This window comes from Oncorhynchus mykiss, chromosome 4 (assembly GCF_057628025.1).
Source record: "Oncorhynchus mykiss isolate SJ-2025 chromosome 4, ASM5762802v1, whole genome shotgun sequence".
Lineage (NCBI taxonomy): Eukaryota > Metazoa > Chordata > Actinopteri > Salmoniformes > Salmonidae > Oncorhynchus > Oncorhynchus mykiss.
The window spans coordinates 21,645,375-21,659,371 of NC_143025.1; the positions used below are offsets into that span (position 1 = coordinate 21,645,375).

General features: G+C 41.9%; 1 protein-coding gene across 2 annotated transcripts; it reads right to left on the reverse strand.

Annotated features, from left to right (window-relative positions):
- Window positions 1-4,262: 4,262 nt before the first annotated feature.
- On the reverse strand, window positions 4,263-11,646 carry LOC110521500 (leupaxin). Of its 2 annotated transcripts, none has more exons than XM_021599090.3 (9): window positions 11,523-11,646; window positions 6,855-6,946; window positions 6,681-6,751; window positions 6,415-6,517; window positions 5,701-5,982; window positions 5,404-5,577; window positions 5,186-5,267; window positions 4,899-5,047; window positions 4,263-4,699 (listed from the first exon to the last, which is right to left on the reverse strand). In XM_021599090.3, exons 1-9 carry the CDS (start codon window positions 11,533-11,535, stop codon window positions 4,433-4,435), a joined length of 1,233 nt encoding a protein of 410 aa, XP_021454765.3. In that variant the 5' UTR covers window positions 11,536-11,646; the 3' UTR covers window positions 4,263-4,432. The 2 variants fall into 2 exon arrangements, with proteins under 2 accessions (XP_021454765.3, XP_090087594.1); XM_090231468.1 differs by lacking the exon at window positions 11,523-11,646 and adding an exon at window positions 7,323-8,610.
- Window positions 11,647-13,997: the final 2,351 nt, after the last annotated feature.

Here is a 13,997-nt window from a genome sequence, read left to right on the forward strand (position 1 = left end):
ATTTGTGGTGGAAAAGTGCACCAGGGTCATTATTGTAGTTGGCAACATATTTGATATTTTTTTGCTCCCCAATTAATCATGACTGTCTCTCACTGCAGGCTACTAATTCCATAACAATGATGCTCACACAGACACACACAGAGGATCAATTGTGGAGAAAAAGCCTTAGTACACTGAGGACTCGTCACTCGTCTTTATGAGCCTGTCTTCCACCATTTTGTCGGGTTTCAAATTCATGCGTCCACAACCCTCATACAGTGCCTTGCGAAAGTATTCGGCCCCCTTGAACTTTGCGACCTTTTGCCACATTTCAGGCTTCAAACATAAAGATATAAAACTGTATTTTTTTGTGAAGAATCAACAACAAGTGGGACACAATCATGAAGTGGAACGACATTTATTGGATATTTCAAACTTTTTTAACAAATCAAAAACTGAAAAATTGGGCGTGCAAAATTATTCAGCCCCCTTAAGTTAATACTTTGTAGCGCCACCTTTTGCTGCGATTACAGCTGTAAGTCGCTTGGGGTATGTCTCTATCAGTTTTGCACATCGAGAGACTGAATTTACAGCTGAGGTGGGAGACTCTGTCCATAGGACAACAATCAGTTGTATATTGCACAAATCTGGCCTTTATGGAAGAGTGGCAAGAAGAAAGCCATTTCTTAAAGATATCCATAAAAAGTGTTGTTTAAAGTTTGCCACAAGCCACCTGGGAGACACACCAAACATGTGGAAGAAGGTGCTCTGGTCAGATGAAACCAAAATTGAACTTTTTGGCAACAATGCAAAACGTTATGTTTGGCGTAAAAGCAACACAGTTGAACACACCATCCCCACTGTCAAACATGGTGGTGGCAGCATCATGGTTTGGGCCTGCTTTTCTTCAGCAGGGACAGGGAAGATGGTTAAAATTGATGGGAAGATGGATGGAGCCAAATACAGGACCATTCTGGAAGAAAACCTGATGGAGTCTGCAAAAGACCTGAGAATGGGACGGAGATTTGTCTTCCAACAAGACAATGATCCAAAACATAAAGCAAAATCTACAATGGAATGGTTCAAAAATAAACATATCCAGGTGTTAGAATGGCCAAGTCAAAGTCCAGACCTGAATCCAATCGAGAATCTGTGGAAAGAACTGAAAACTGCTGTTCACAAATGCTCTCCATCCAACCTCACTGAGCTTGAGCTGTTTTGCAAGGAGGAATGGGAAAAAAATTCAGTCTCTCGATGTGCAAAACTGATAGAGACATACCCCAAGCGACTTACAGCTGTAATCGCAGCAAAAGGTGGCGCTACAAAGTATTAACTTAAGGGGGCTGAATAATTTTGCACGCCCAATTTTTCAGTTTTTTAATTGTTAAAAAAGTTTGAAATATCCTATAAATGTCGTTCCACTTCATGATTGTGTCCCACTTGTTGTTGATTCTTCACAAAAAAATACAGTTTTATATCTTTATGTTTGAAGCCTGAAATGTGGCAAAAGGTCGCAAAGTTCAAGGGGGCCGAATACTTTCGCAAGGCACTGTATGTTCATCTATACTTTGGGGCCTGGCAGAAGGGCATTTCTTCTGAATGTTTTCAATATTTAAGGTCTATAATGTGTTAATGAATGACCGTTGTATCTGTTTGGGATCAGAGAGTTTGTTTTCGCTTGTTTTCTCAAGTGTGTTAATGTCTGTTGTGTCTGTCTCTCCACTCAGCTAAGCTCTCATCCCCATAATGGAACCTTCTTTAATAAACAGAACGAAGCTGTCATCTACATGTGTGAATATCGGTCTGCTGGCTGTCAACTGAGATGTATTAGACAGTTATTGGCTGAAACGTTGATTAAGGGTAGATGTCAACTCTGGGTTTACGAGGTAGAAGGCCACCCTCACCTGGTTGTGACCCACAGTGGGACTGTGCTTCTCTGCGTACCCCCAGTGGGGTGACACAGGGGCCACAGGCAGTTTGTGGCGAGGGTAGGGTTTCAGTGTCACACTGGGGTAACTCTCCATATTGCCCTCCTCCTCACCCTCTAGCCTTTTCCAGCCTCCAGCCCCGAGCTCATAGGCCTTTCCATGCCCCAGTGCACTCCACAGGTCTCTGTTACCCGTTACACAGCAGTAAATGTCATCTGAGTTACATTCCCCCCAGCATCCACAGACAGCCCTTTATTCCCCGCCTTTTAGAAGAGCCACAACTCACATTTCTTGTTCGCTAGGTTTATTATGTGCCAAGAACCTTTTCCTCCCCTCAGTTGGATCACTCCCCTTGAAGTAGGTAAAGTGCTTGTGTATTTGGAGCCTGTTTCGTTTTATCTCTTGATTCGTTTTCTGTTTTAATGTGGTTTGAGACTGTCTTCATTGCTTTATGGTCAAGAGGACCTTACACACCACAGCCAGGATTAGTGTCAGTGTGTATGTCGCTGGTATGTCGAAGGTACTTCACGTTTATGCTGGCCAATGTGAGTTTACAGCTACGAAAAGCTTTTATACAGGAAACGGTGTGTTAAACAAGGCTTAGAAATCATATGAGAGAGCGGTGCATTAACGAACAGAGCAGAGGGCTTGGCCCGGCAGAGTAGTATGTTGTGACACCAACCCACGTTAGTCCAGGATAGGAGACCAGGAGACTTGATCTAATGTGCTGATGACAACATGATTTATCCCCTCCTCAATGTCCAGTTACACACTGCCTGCACACAGCCAGTAGTCCTATACATCAACAGAAAAGTGGCTCCTTTGTAGGGCCCCAGTATTACATCACATTACAACCTGGCTGTGTGCCTACAGTTAGCGTAAGTGGTATGGGTTGGTGCTCACTTCTGTTGTTAAAGCTTGTCCTGGAATCTTCACTATTTGTTTCAACACCCTTCTCGATCTCTCATAGACTGCAATAGGTGGGTCAATGTTGAGAATTATTCTAAACCTGACACGTACAGTAACTTGGTTCCAGAGAGAATATGCCAATGTAAACTGTCAGAGCCATAGAGAAGTCTCTTGATGAACTACAGTTGGAAAGCAGCCTCGGCTCTGCCAGCATGGATCACCCCTCTGCCAACCCATGGCACTGAGGACATCTTTATGGAACCCATGGATTTTCCTCCAGGAAAAACTCAACTGGATTTGGTTGATTGCTGTTATTCTTTCTCTGTCTTTAAATGCTTTGTGATCATGATGAATTAATTTAAACACAATTTAGGCGATATTGATACACCTTAAAGCGATCCAAAGTTCACAAATGTTTAATTTGATTTCATGTTTCAGACATTATAAATAATATTTTCATGATCAGCTCTATTATGTGATTACATTTCAATGAGGCATTCAGATGGTAACTCTTTTCCTTGGTAAGCCTATTCTAAACAAACACTCCTGTTCATTTCCATGAATACGTGGTTGTATACTGAGTGTACAAAACATTATATTGAGTTGCACGCCCTTTTCCCCACAGAACAGCCTCAATTTGTCAGGGGATGGACTCTACAAGGTGTTGAAAGCGTTCCTCAGGGATGCTGGCCCATGTTGACTCCAATGCTCCCACAGTTGTTGGATGTCCTTTGGTGGAAGACCATTCTTGATACACGCGGGAAACTGTTGAGCATGAAAAACCCAGCAGCAATGCAGTTATTGAAACAAACCTGTGCGCCTGGCACCTACTACAATATCCTATTCAAAGGCCCTTCAACCTTTTGTCTTGCCCATTCACCCTCTGAATGGCACACATACACAATCCATGTCTCAAAAATATTATTCTTTAACCTGTCTCCTCCCCATCATCTACACTGATTGAAGTGAATTTAACAAGTTACTTCAATAAGGATCTTAGCTTTCACCTGGATTCACCTGGTCAGTCTGTGTCATGGAAAGCAGGAGTTCTTAATGTTTTGTACACTCAGTCTATGTCCACATGCAACACATGACACAAAATCATTTTTCAGTTCTTATGCGGATATTGCCTTGATGATCCGTGGGGGATTTTCACATACTTTGTAAGTATGACTTTTTCAGGTTAATTGATTACCTTATATATATAAACTGGGTACTATTTAGGAGATTTGTATAAACCTTGTTGTCTGTCTCTCCGACATGTGCAACACTGTTTCAATATTCAAATTCTATCTCCAGCTGTCCTTTAGTAATGATCATGTCGGGAGTCAGGACGAGACAGACAGACAGACAGACAGACAGGCATCGTTTCTCCGCCAGTCGAAATCATGAATCAGCTTTGTGTCGGGACTGTGTTTTGTGGAAGGATGAAATAGTATGAATAAATTCATCAAAGTAACGTTTTTAATTAAAATATGTCAATCATTATTTGAATATGTTGGTAACCCATTGTATAAAGGTGATAATGCCCTCGAAGCCCGGTTTGCCGGCACTCGAACCGGTGCCAATATATCCTCCAAACCATGGCATCTCGGGCATTATCAGTTAAATAAGTCTCACACAAACAGTTTGGTGTGGCAGGCTGAGCAATAGGGTTTCCCTGCCTGCTCCTTGAACACCCCCTGGCTGAGTTTACGCAGACAGAAGGCACACACAAAGTGCTCAGGGTGGAACTTGCGCTCCAAAGCAGAGATGCAGCGGCCAGAGATGGGCTCTCCACAGCCCCCACACAGTGTACCCTGTCGGGAGTGGAAGTGCAGAGAGCACAGGGGACGACCATCCAGCTCCAGGAAACAACCATCGTTGAAGGGCTTCAGACAGTCCTGGAGGGATGGAGAGAAGGAGAAAGAGAGCACTTCTTCTATCTAATTGATATAGTAGGCCTACTCTTTATTGGAGGTTGAGTAGGATTCTGATAATATCAGCACAATGTTGTATTGTGGCTGTTGGCTGTTCAAAGTTTATTGTCGGAGAAATGGTAGAAGTTTCGATTTTGTGCGTGATCTGTGGTGAGCGACTCACTGAGCAGACGAAGCAGTTGGGATGCCAGGTGCCGTTGGCTGCAGTCAGGTAGTTCTCTCTCACAGGGTCTCCACAACCAGAGCACTTTGGAGCAAAGAGATGGTAAAAGTCTCTGTGGCAGTACGGCTTCCCGTCCTTCTCCAGAAAACCTATGGCACATCAAAGGACACACACGCAAAGAGAGGAGAGTTCTCAGTCACACTGTGGTCTAGATCATATGTTACCCTATAGGGAACAGTAGTAGTTGTGGTGCCATCTGTCAGGCAGATAGATGTGTGCTCCTTCACCTTCAGCCCCAAAGAGCTCCCCACAATGGGAACAGAAGAAGTGCTCAGGGTGCCAGGTGCGGTCCATCGCTGTCAGGATGTTCTGAGAGACAGGACAAAGAGCCCAGCATGCGGTGAGGTAAACCCAACGACAACAGATCTAGAGAGGTGGTGAGTTGGTTTTGTGTAGTGTTAAATAATGGTGATAATATAGTCCAATCCAAAGAGAAGGAGTTTACCTGCAGAATGGGACCCTTGCAGTAACCACAGCGAGGTGAGAAGAGATGCTGGTAGTCTTTCTCACAGTAGGCCTTCCCCTCCCTCTCAAAGAAGCCACTAGTCCCCAGCTCAGCCTGACACTCCACACAAACAAAGTGTTCTGGGTGCCACACCTGGCCCAGGGCTGTGATCATCTGCCGAATAAAATAAAGTGGTAAGAAGAAAAATATACTTTGTTTCATGTACTGGCCATGGTACTTTTGATTGATCATCTTCTCCTATACTGTTATTTTGAAATCAACCTTTTGTCTGTTTACCTTTCCCACAATGACCTTGCCACAGGAAGCACAGTGGCCCTTCGCCACCGTTCGTACACCCATCTTCTCCATATCAGAGCTCAAGCCTCCCAGAAGGTCATCTATGGCGTCCGTTTTTCTCTGTGTTGATGCCTTGCGCTCCAGATCAGAAGTCTTAGGACTGTTGGTGCTCTCCTGTTTCGCTTGGGTGTCCTCCTTTTCTTTCTTTTCTCCAACATGGTTCTTTTTGACGGACTTCTGGACAAGTGGTGGTGGGGTTGAGGGAGGAGGAGGGTCTGGGAGCTAAAGATGAGAAAAATCTGTGTGTCCTCAAAACAGAATTGCATCTGTTCATATGCATCTAAAATGTGTTTTTAACAGTTGTATATCTCAAAATTCTATTCATTTTGGAGGCACTAGTGGTACTAAAGCTTCCAATATTTATTTAGTTTGCTTATACTGCCCTCTGCTGTCAGATCAAGTCAACTTCATTGAAAGACAGAATTGTATTTGCTTGATTCTACCCATCCTCTCTCCTTGCCTCCTTCTCAAAACCCATTTGATGAGAAGCCGTTGGATGGGAAGCTCAGAGGTCCCTCCCCTCTCATACAATGGGTTTTGAGGGGCGAGGAGAGAGGACACAAGGAATCAAGGAAATGCATTTGAGATTCTCCTACAGTCATCCTCTGCTCATGCTCTGACCGACAGCGTATTCCATGATAGATGCTTCCTCACCCTCATCTCCAGGCCAAACAGCAAATCCTCCATTATGGAGTCCAGCTCTCTGGTAGCAGAGCAAGGACTCAGCAGACCGGCCTCCATTGGAGCTGGTAACTCACTGACAAACACACAGAGAAAACCACAGATGAGCACTGCTATAGAATGGACACTGGACAGATATTTGAATCTGAGGTGATACATCTGTCTCAGCTCTATCTGTATTGTCAAAACCCAGGGTCATAACGTATGGCTATCTGTGAGCAGACCTACTAGTGGCTCACCTGTATGCATTGGTGCTATCTGTCTCAATTTCTTTCTTTGGAGGGAGACCAACAGGACACACCTTTGAGACCTGTGGGAAATTTCACATAAAGCCTAGAGCTAAAAGACACGTCCAGTTGTAGTAGTTGGACAAAAGACTAAACAACAACTGCTAGAGGTGATTTTGTCATTACCTGTCCATTTGTGTTGGCTGTATCACTTTCTTTCTTCTGAGTAGCTGACTCTGGACCAGCTAAGTTGAAAGCCAGCTCTTCTAGGATAAGATCTATAAAACACATATATGCTGTGGTATGGTATGGTACGACAGTATCAATCAGAATAAGCACTTCTAGCAGACTTCCTCTGAGATGAGTTACAATGCCTCACTACGTTCTCCTTTTAACTATTGCGAGGCGCACCCATTGATCTGATGTGGTTGTTTCCAGTGGTGTAAAGTACTTACTTAAAAATACTTTAAAGTACCTCTTAAGTATTTTTGGGGGTATCTGTAATTTACGTTACTATTTCTGATTACTTTTACTTTTACACCACGACATTGCTAAAGAAGATAATGTACTTTTACTCCATACATTTTCCCTGACACCTAAAAGTACTAGTTACATTTTGAATGCTTAGCAGGAGAGGAAAATGGTCCCACTCACACACTTATCAAGAGAACATCCCAGGTCATCTCTACTGCCTCTGATCTGGCGGAGTCACTAAACACACAGGCTTTGCTTGTAAATTATGTCTGAGTGTTTGAGTGGCTATCTGTAAATTAAAAGAACATGAAAAATGTGCCGCCTGATTTGCTTAACCAAATAGAATTTTACTCAAGTAGTATTTTACTGGGTCACTTTTCCTTAAGACATTTTCTATTAACGTATCTTTACTTGTACTCAAGTACGACAATTGGGGACTTTTTCCACTACTGATTGTTTCATGCAGTGCTGCTTCCTGAGGATATGATATAAAAGATGTTACAGACAAGAACCTCAAAGCAGAAGTGAAACTTTTGAAACTGATGCACTCTATGACTAACAAACAGTCTTACTCTGACTTTTAACTCACATGCTGACAGTAGCCTGTGAAAGGGAACATTACATAAAACTATTGCATTGTGCTCATTTTAAGAGGATGTTGAACACACGTAAGTCATAACTACGCTGGTGGAGATTTAGCACAAATACATGATTTGTTTCTTTTTTCAAAGTAAAAATACAACGTATATTAAGTACCTTCAGAAAGTATTCATACATGGAATCGCCGCCAAAGGTGCCTCTACAAAGTATTGACTCAGGAGTGTGAATACCTATATAAATAAGTATTCAAGAGCATTGCACACCTGGATTGTACAATATTTGTCCATTATTGTTTTTTAAGTTGATTGTTGATCATTGCTAGACAGCCATTCTCTAGCATTGCCTTAGATTTTCAAGTCGAATTAATTCAAAACTGTAACTAGGTCACTCAGGATCATTCTATGTCATCTTGGTAAGCAATTCCAGTGTAGATTTGGCCTTGCGTTATGATACACCATCCAAAGCCTAATTAATGACTTCACCATGCTCATAAGGATATTCAGTGTTTGCTTTTTTCTATATTTACACATCTACCAAACGGTGTCCTTCTTTGCTAGGCATTGACAAAACCTCCCTGGTCTTTGTGGTTGAATCTGTGCTTGAAATTCACTACTCAATTGAGGGACCTTACAGATAATTGTATGTGTGGGGTACAGAGATGGGGTAGTCATTCAAAACTCATGTTAACCCATAAGAGTCTAAGCCCTGTCAAAGCTATGTGGAATTGTTTTAAGAAGGTCATACCAAGGATCATTTTGCTATTTGGTTTTGAATTTTAAGACCCATTGAAATATGAAAAAAGGTTTTGGGGGATGAAAATGTTTTTTGGGCCTTACTGCTATTAGCCCATACAAACGCAATGAACAACATATTCACAGCATGGAATGCAAACTAAGTTTGTTCTGAAGTGCCCTATATCTGAGCGATCGGGACTGTTTTGGCACTAAACAGTCTCCATATATACTTCCATTCATTGCTTCAACTGGTACTGGGGGACCTTTAGACGAGTCTTGTGATCACGTACAGTTGAAGTCGGAAGTTTACATACACCTTAGCCAAATACATTTAAACTCAGTTTTTCACAATTCCTGACATTTAATCCAAGTAAAAATTCTCTGTCTTAGGTCAGTTAGGATCACCACTTTATTTTAATAATGTGAAATGTCAGAATAATAGTAGAGAGAATGATTATTTCAGCTTTTATTTCTTTCATCACATTCCCAGTTGGTCAGAAGTTTACAAACACTCAATTAGTATTTGGTAGCATTGTCTTTAAATTGTTTAACTTGGGTAGAACATTTCAGATAGCCTTCCACAAGCTTCCCACAATAAGTTGGGTGAATTTTGGCCCATTCCTCCTGACAGAGCTGGTGTATCTGAGTCAGGTTTGTAGGCCTCCTTGCTCGCACATGCTTTTTCAGTTCTGCCCACAAATGTTCTATAGGATTGAGGTCAGGACTATGTGATGGCCACTCCAAAACCTTGACTTTGTTGTCTTTAAGCCATTTTGCCACAACCTTGGAAGTATGCTTAGGGTCATTTTCCATTTGGAAGACCCGTTTGCGACCAAGCTTTAACTTCCTGACTGATGTCTTGAGATGTTGCTTCAATATATCCACATGAATTTCACTCCTTATGATGCCATCTACTTTGTGAAGTGCACCAGTCCCTCCTGCAGCAAAGCACCCCCGCAACATGATGCTGCCACCCCCGTGCTTCACGGTTGGGATGGGGTTCTTTGGCTTGCAAGACACCCCCTTTTTCCTCCAAATATAACAATGGTCATTATGGACAAATAGTTATATTTTTGTTTCATCAAACCAGAGGATATTTCTCCAAAAAGTACGAGCTTTGTCCCCATGTGCAATTGCAAACCATAGTCTGGCTTTTTTATGGCGGTTTTGGAGCAGCGGCTTCTTCCTTGCTGAGCGGCCTTTCAGGTTATGTCGATATAGGACTCGTTTTACTGTGGATATAGATACTTTGGAACCTGTTTCCTCCAGCATCTTCACAAGGTCCTTTGCTGTTGTTCTGGGATTGATTTGCACTTTTCGCACCAAAGTACGTTCATCTCTAGAAGACAGAACGCGTCTCCTTCCTGAGTGGTATGACGACTGCGTGGTCCCATGGTGTTTATACTTGCGTACTATTGTTTGTACAGATGAACGTGGTACCTTCAGGCATTTTGGAAATTGCTCCCAAGGATGAACCAGACTTGTGGAGGGCTACAATTTTTTTTTGAGGTCTAGGCTGATTTCTTTTTATTTTCCCATTATGTCAAGCAAAGAGGTAGGCCTTGAAATACATCCACAGGTACACCTCCAATTGACTCAAATTATGTTAATTAGCCTATCAGAAGCTTCTAAAGTCATGACATAATCTTCTGGAATTTTCCAAGCTGTTTAAAGGCACAGTCAACTTAGTGTATGTGAACTTCTGACCCACTGGAATTGTGATACAGTGAATTAGAAGTTAAATAATCTGTCTGTAAACAATTGTTGGAAAAATAACTTGTGTCATGCACAAAGTAGATGTCCTAACCGACTTGCCAAAACTATAGTTTGTTAACAAGAAATTTGGAGAGTGGTTGAAAAATGAGTTTAAATGACTCCAAACTAAGTGTATGTAATCTTCCAACTTCAACTGTACATGTTCGTGAGAGCCTGACCTTTCCACAGAGGGGTCTTTAGTGTGTAGCCCAAACTGTTCGGGCGCTACAAACCGAAGTTGGCAGATCATCTGTACTGACTTCAGACGAGTTCCAAGATGCTTGTGGGGGGCCATAGAGCGAAACGGAGAACAATATCGTGTTTTTCACAGTCTCATCTTTACATAGAGGGATCATAGTTTGCAAGCCAAACCGTTTGGACGCTACAGACAATTATGTGAGAAGACCTATTTTCAGGGTGTCTCATGTTTTGACAAACACCGCTCTAGCTCTGTCACCTTTCACAACAGATGCGGAAGTGTGACATAGGCGTGGGATTGAGACACATCCACTGCAAAACCTAAAATATATATTTTTTAAACTGATCGATTTACATGGGGAGTTTTATATTGTGCTAATTAGATTTCCCAGGAAGCGCAGACATCAACCTTAGGGTTAACCACTATTATTGTACACAGATTGAGTCTATGCAACTTATTCTGCGATTTGTTAAGCACATTTTTACTCCTGAACTAGTTTAGGCTTGCCATAACAAAGGGGTTGAATATTTATTGACTCAAGACAATTCAGCTTTACGTTTTTTTAATTAATTTCTAAAATGCTCAACAAACAAAATTCCACTTTGACATTATGGGGTATGGTGTGTAGACCAGTGACACGAAATCTCAATTGAATCCATTTTTAATTCAAGCTGTAAAACAACAACATGTGGAAAAAGTAAAGGGGCGTGAATACTTTGTGAAGCCACTGTATATCCCTAGCCACTGGATTTCTCACTAATTGAATGTGGTTGGTACTAGGTGACTTCAGTCAACAGCCTTAACAATCCATCTGCCTATGATCCCCCGTGAATTTACATCAACAGTCATGTCTACAACAATACATTTTATTCAGATATGACATGAACCATAGGATATGATTAGCATGCCCAATGTAATACACGCTTCATTCACCACACACAACAACACTTCTACATGTACGTTTTCATGAGTATATCATTTTTATATTTTATTAGTGCTCAAATCTATTGATGTGTGTATTTCGTTTATAGTTTGATCTATTGTATCTTGTTTTATAACACAACAGATGCAGAGGAAAAAAAGTATACTCACCCAGCTCATCCATGCTTGCTCAATGCACTTATCAATGTGTATGAGCTTACATGTTCAGTTGTATGTGTGTGTGTGTGTGTGTGTGTTGGGTTACTGGCAGTTACTGTGGTAACCAGCCCACTTTAATCAGGTCGAAACTGTCATTTCCTTTTGTCAGTTTTTTTTTGCAAACTTGAATTTCTCTTGGTGCACTGCTACCTTCCTGACACAGATTACATTCTAAGTCATTTTCTACTTATATTCTTGAAACATATGATCTGGTGAATAGTTAAACACGTTTCATTTGGTTTATTTGATGAGTTAAAAACATAATACAACCACACAAGGGAATACAAAGCACAGGTTGTATGTACACAAATGTTTAATCAATAGCTATCTCCTAAACGCTGATGGTACATAGGTTAACGGGTCAACTATAAATCTTAAAAATTAGATGGCATACCCCCTCCAAAAAAGAATGGGCTAGGGGTAGATTAAAAAGTTTATTTGACTTTTTTCAAATAGGAAAGACCAGTGCCATGTACAGGGCATTCAGAAAGTATTCAGACCCGTTGACTTTTTCCACATTTGGTTGCGTTACAGCCTTATTCTAAAATAGATTAAATATTTATTTTTCAACCTACACACAATACCCCATAATGAGAAAGCGAAACAGGTTTTTAGAAATTCTTGCAAATGTATTAAAAATAAAAAACAGAAATACCTTATTTACGTAAGTATTCAGACCCTTTGCTATGAGACTCGAAGTTGAGCTCAGGTGCATCTTGTTCCCATTGATCATCCTTGAGATGATTCTACAACTGGATTGGAGTCCATCTGAGGTAAATTCAATTGATTGGATATGATTTGGAAAGGCACACACCTATCTATACAAGGTCCCAAAATTGACAGTGCATGTCAGAGCAAAAACCAAGCCATGAGGTCAAAGGAATTATCCGTAGAGGTTCGAGACAGGATTGTATCAAGGCACAGATTTGGGGAAGGGTACCAAAACATTTCAGCAGCATTGAAGGTCTCCAAGAACACAGTGGCCTCTATCATTCTTAAATGGAAGAAGTTTGGAACCACCAGGACTCTTCCTAGAGCTGGCCGCCCGGCAAAATTGAGCAATCGTGGGAGAAGGGCCTTGGTCAGGGACGTAACCAAGAACCAGATGGTCACTCTGACAGAGCTCCAGAGTTCCTCTGTAGAGATGGGAGAACCTTCCAGAGGACAACCATCTCTGCAGCACTCCACCAATCAGGCCTTTATGGTAGCGTAGCCAGACGGAAGCCACTTCTCAGTAAAAGGCACATGACAGCCCTCTTGGAGTTTGCCAAAAGGCACCTAAAGGATTCTCAGACTATGAGAAACAAGATTCTCTGGTCTGATGAAACCAAGATTGAACTCTTTGGCCTGAATGCCAAGCATCACGTCTGGAGGAAACCTGGCACCATCCCAATAGTGAAGCATGGTGGTGGCAGCATCATGCTGTGGGGATGTTTTTCAGCTGCAAGGACTGGGAGACTAGTCAGGATCGAGGGAAAGATGAACGGAGCAAAGTACAAAGAAATCCTTGATGAAAACCTGCTCCAGAGGGCTCAGGACCTCAGACTGGTGTGAAGGTTCAGCTTCCTAAAGGACAACAAACCTAAGCACATAGCCAAGACAATCCAGGAGTGGCTTCGGGACAAGTCTTTGAATGTCCTTGAGTGGCCCAGCCAGAGCCCGGACTTGAACCCAAAGGAACATCTCTGGAGACCTGAAAATAGCTGTGCAGTGAACCCTTGACTGGATGTATTCAATTGACAGGATGTACATACTGTACCTCTCGAGCAGGGTTATTCAACTGTTACCCCATGAGATTCAGATCCTGCTGGTTTTCTGTTCTACCTGATAATTAATTGCACCAACTTGGTGTCTCAGGTTTAAATCACTGATTAGAAGAGAACAATTAAAAAATGCAGTGGAACTAGCTTTGAGGTCCAGAGTTGAGTTTGAGGCCTCTAGCGGTTATTTAAGTAGGTGTGTTTAACAGTGGTGAATGATCTGACGAAGATGCAACTCGGATCGAAACTTTGTAATTTTGGGGCGTCTGATTAAATTGCCATGGGAGCATACCTGTGATAATATGTGGTTGTCCTACCTGGCTATCTTAAGATAAATGCACTAACTGTAAGTCACACTGGATAACAACAACTGCTAAATGAGAAAAATGTAAAAATGTAAATGTAGGTGTCAAAGAATGGGGGAAATAATTTAAACTGTCATAGTTTGACACAAATAAATTATATGATATTACAATAACTATAGTAACCAGTGTAAAGTTATCATTGTCATTGTATCATTGGCCTCTTTCCTGTTGTTCATGCCAGGGCTGATGGACCAGATTAGTGACCCTCTGACCATGGCGTCGGCATCTACTCCAAAAGCCGTCGGATGACAGTTGCACATGGAGATAGACGCGCGGCGGAGTAAGTCTTGAGTGCATCTAGG

Coding starts and splice junctions, on each gene's coding strand:
- LOC110521500 (XM_021599090.3), bottom strand. Junction 6,752..6,854: donor CAGCCAACACAAATGGACAG/GTAATGACAAAA, acceptor AATTTCCCACAG/GTCTCAAAGGTGTGTCCTGT. Junction 5,578..5,700: donor GCAAGGTCATTGTGGGAAAG/GTAAACAGACAA, acceptor TTTATTCGGCAG/ATGATCACAGCCCTGGGCCA.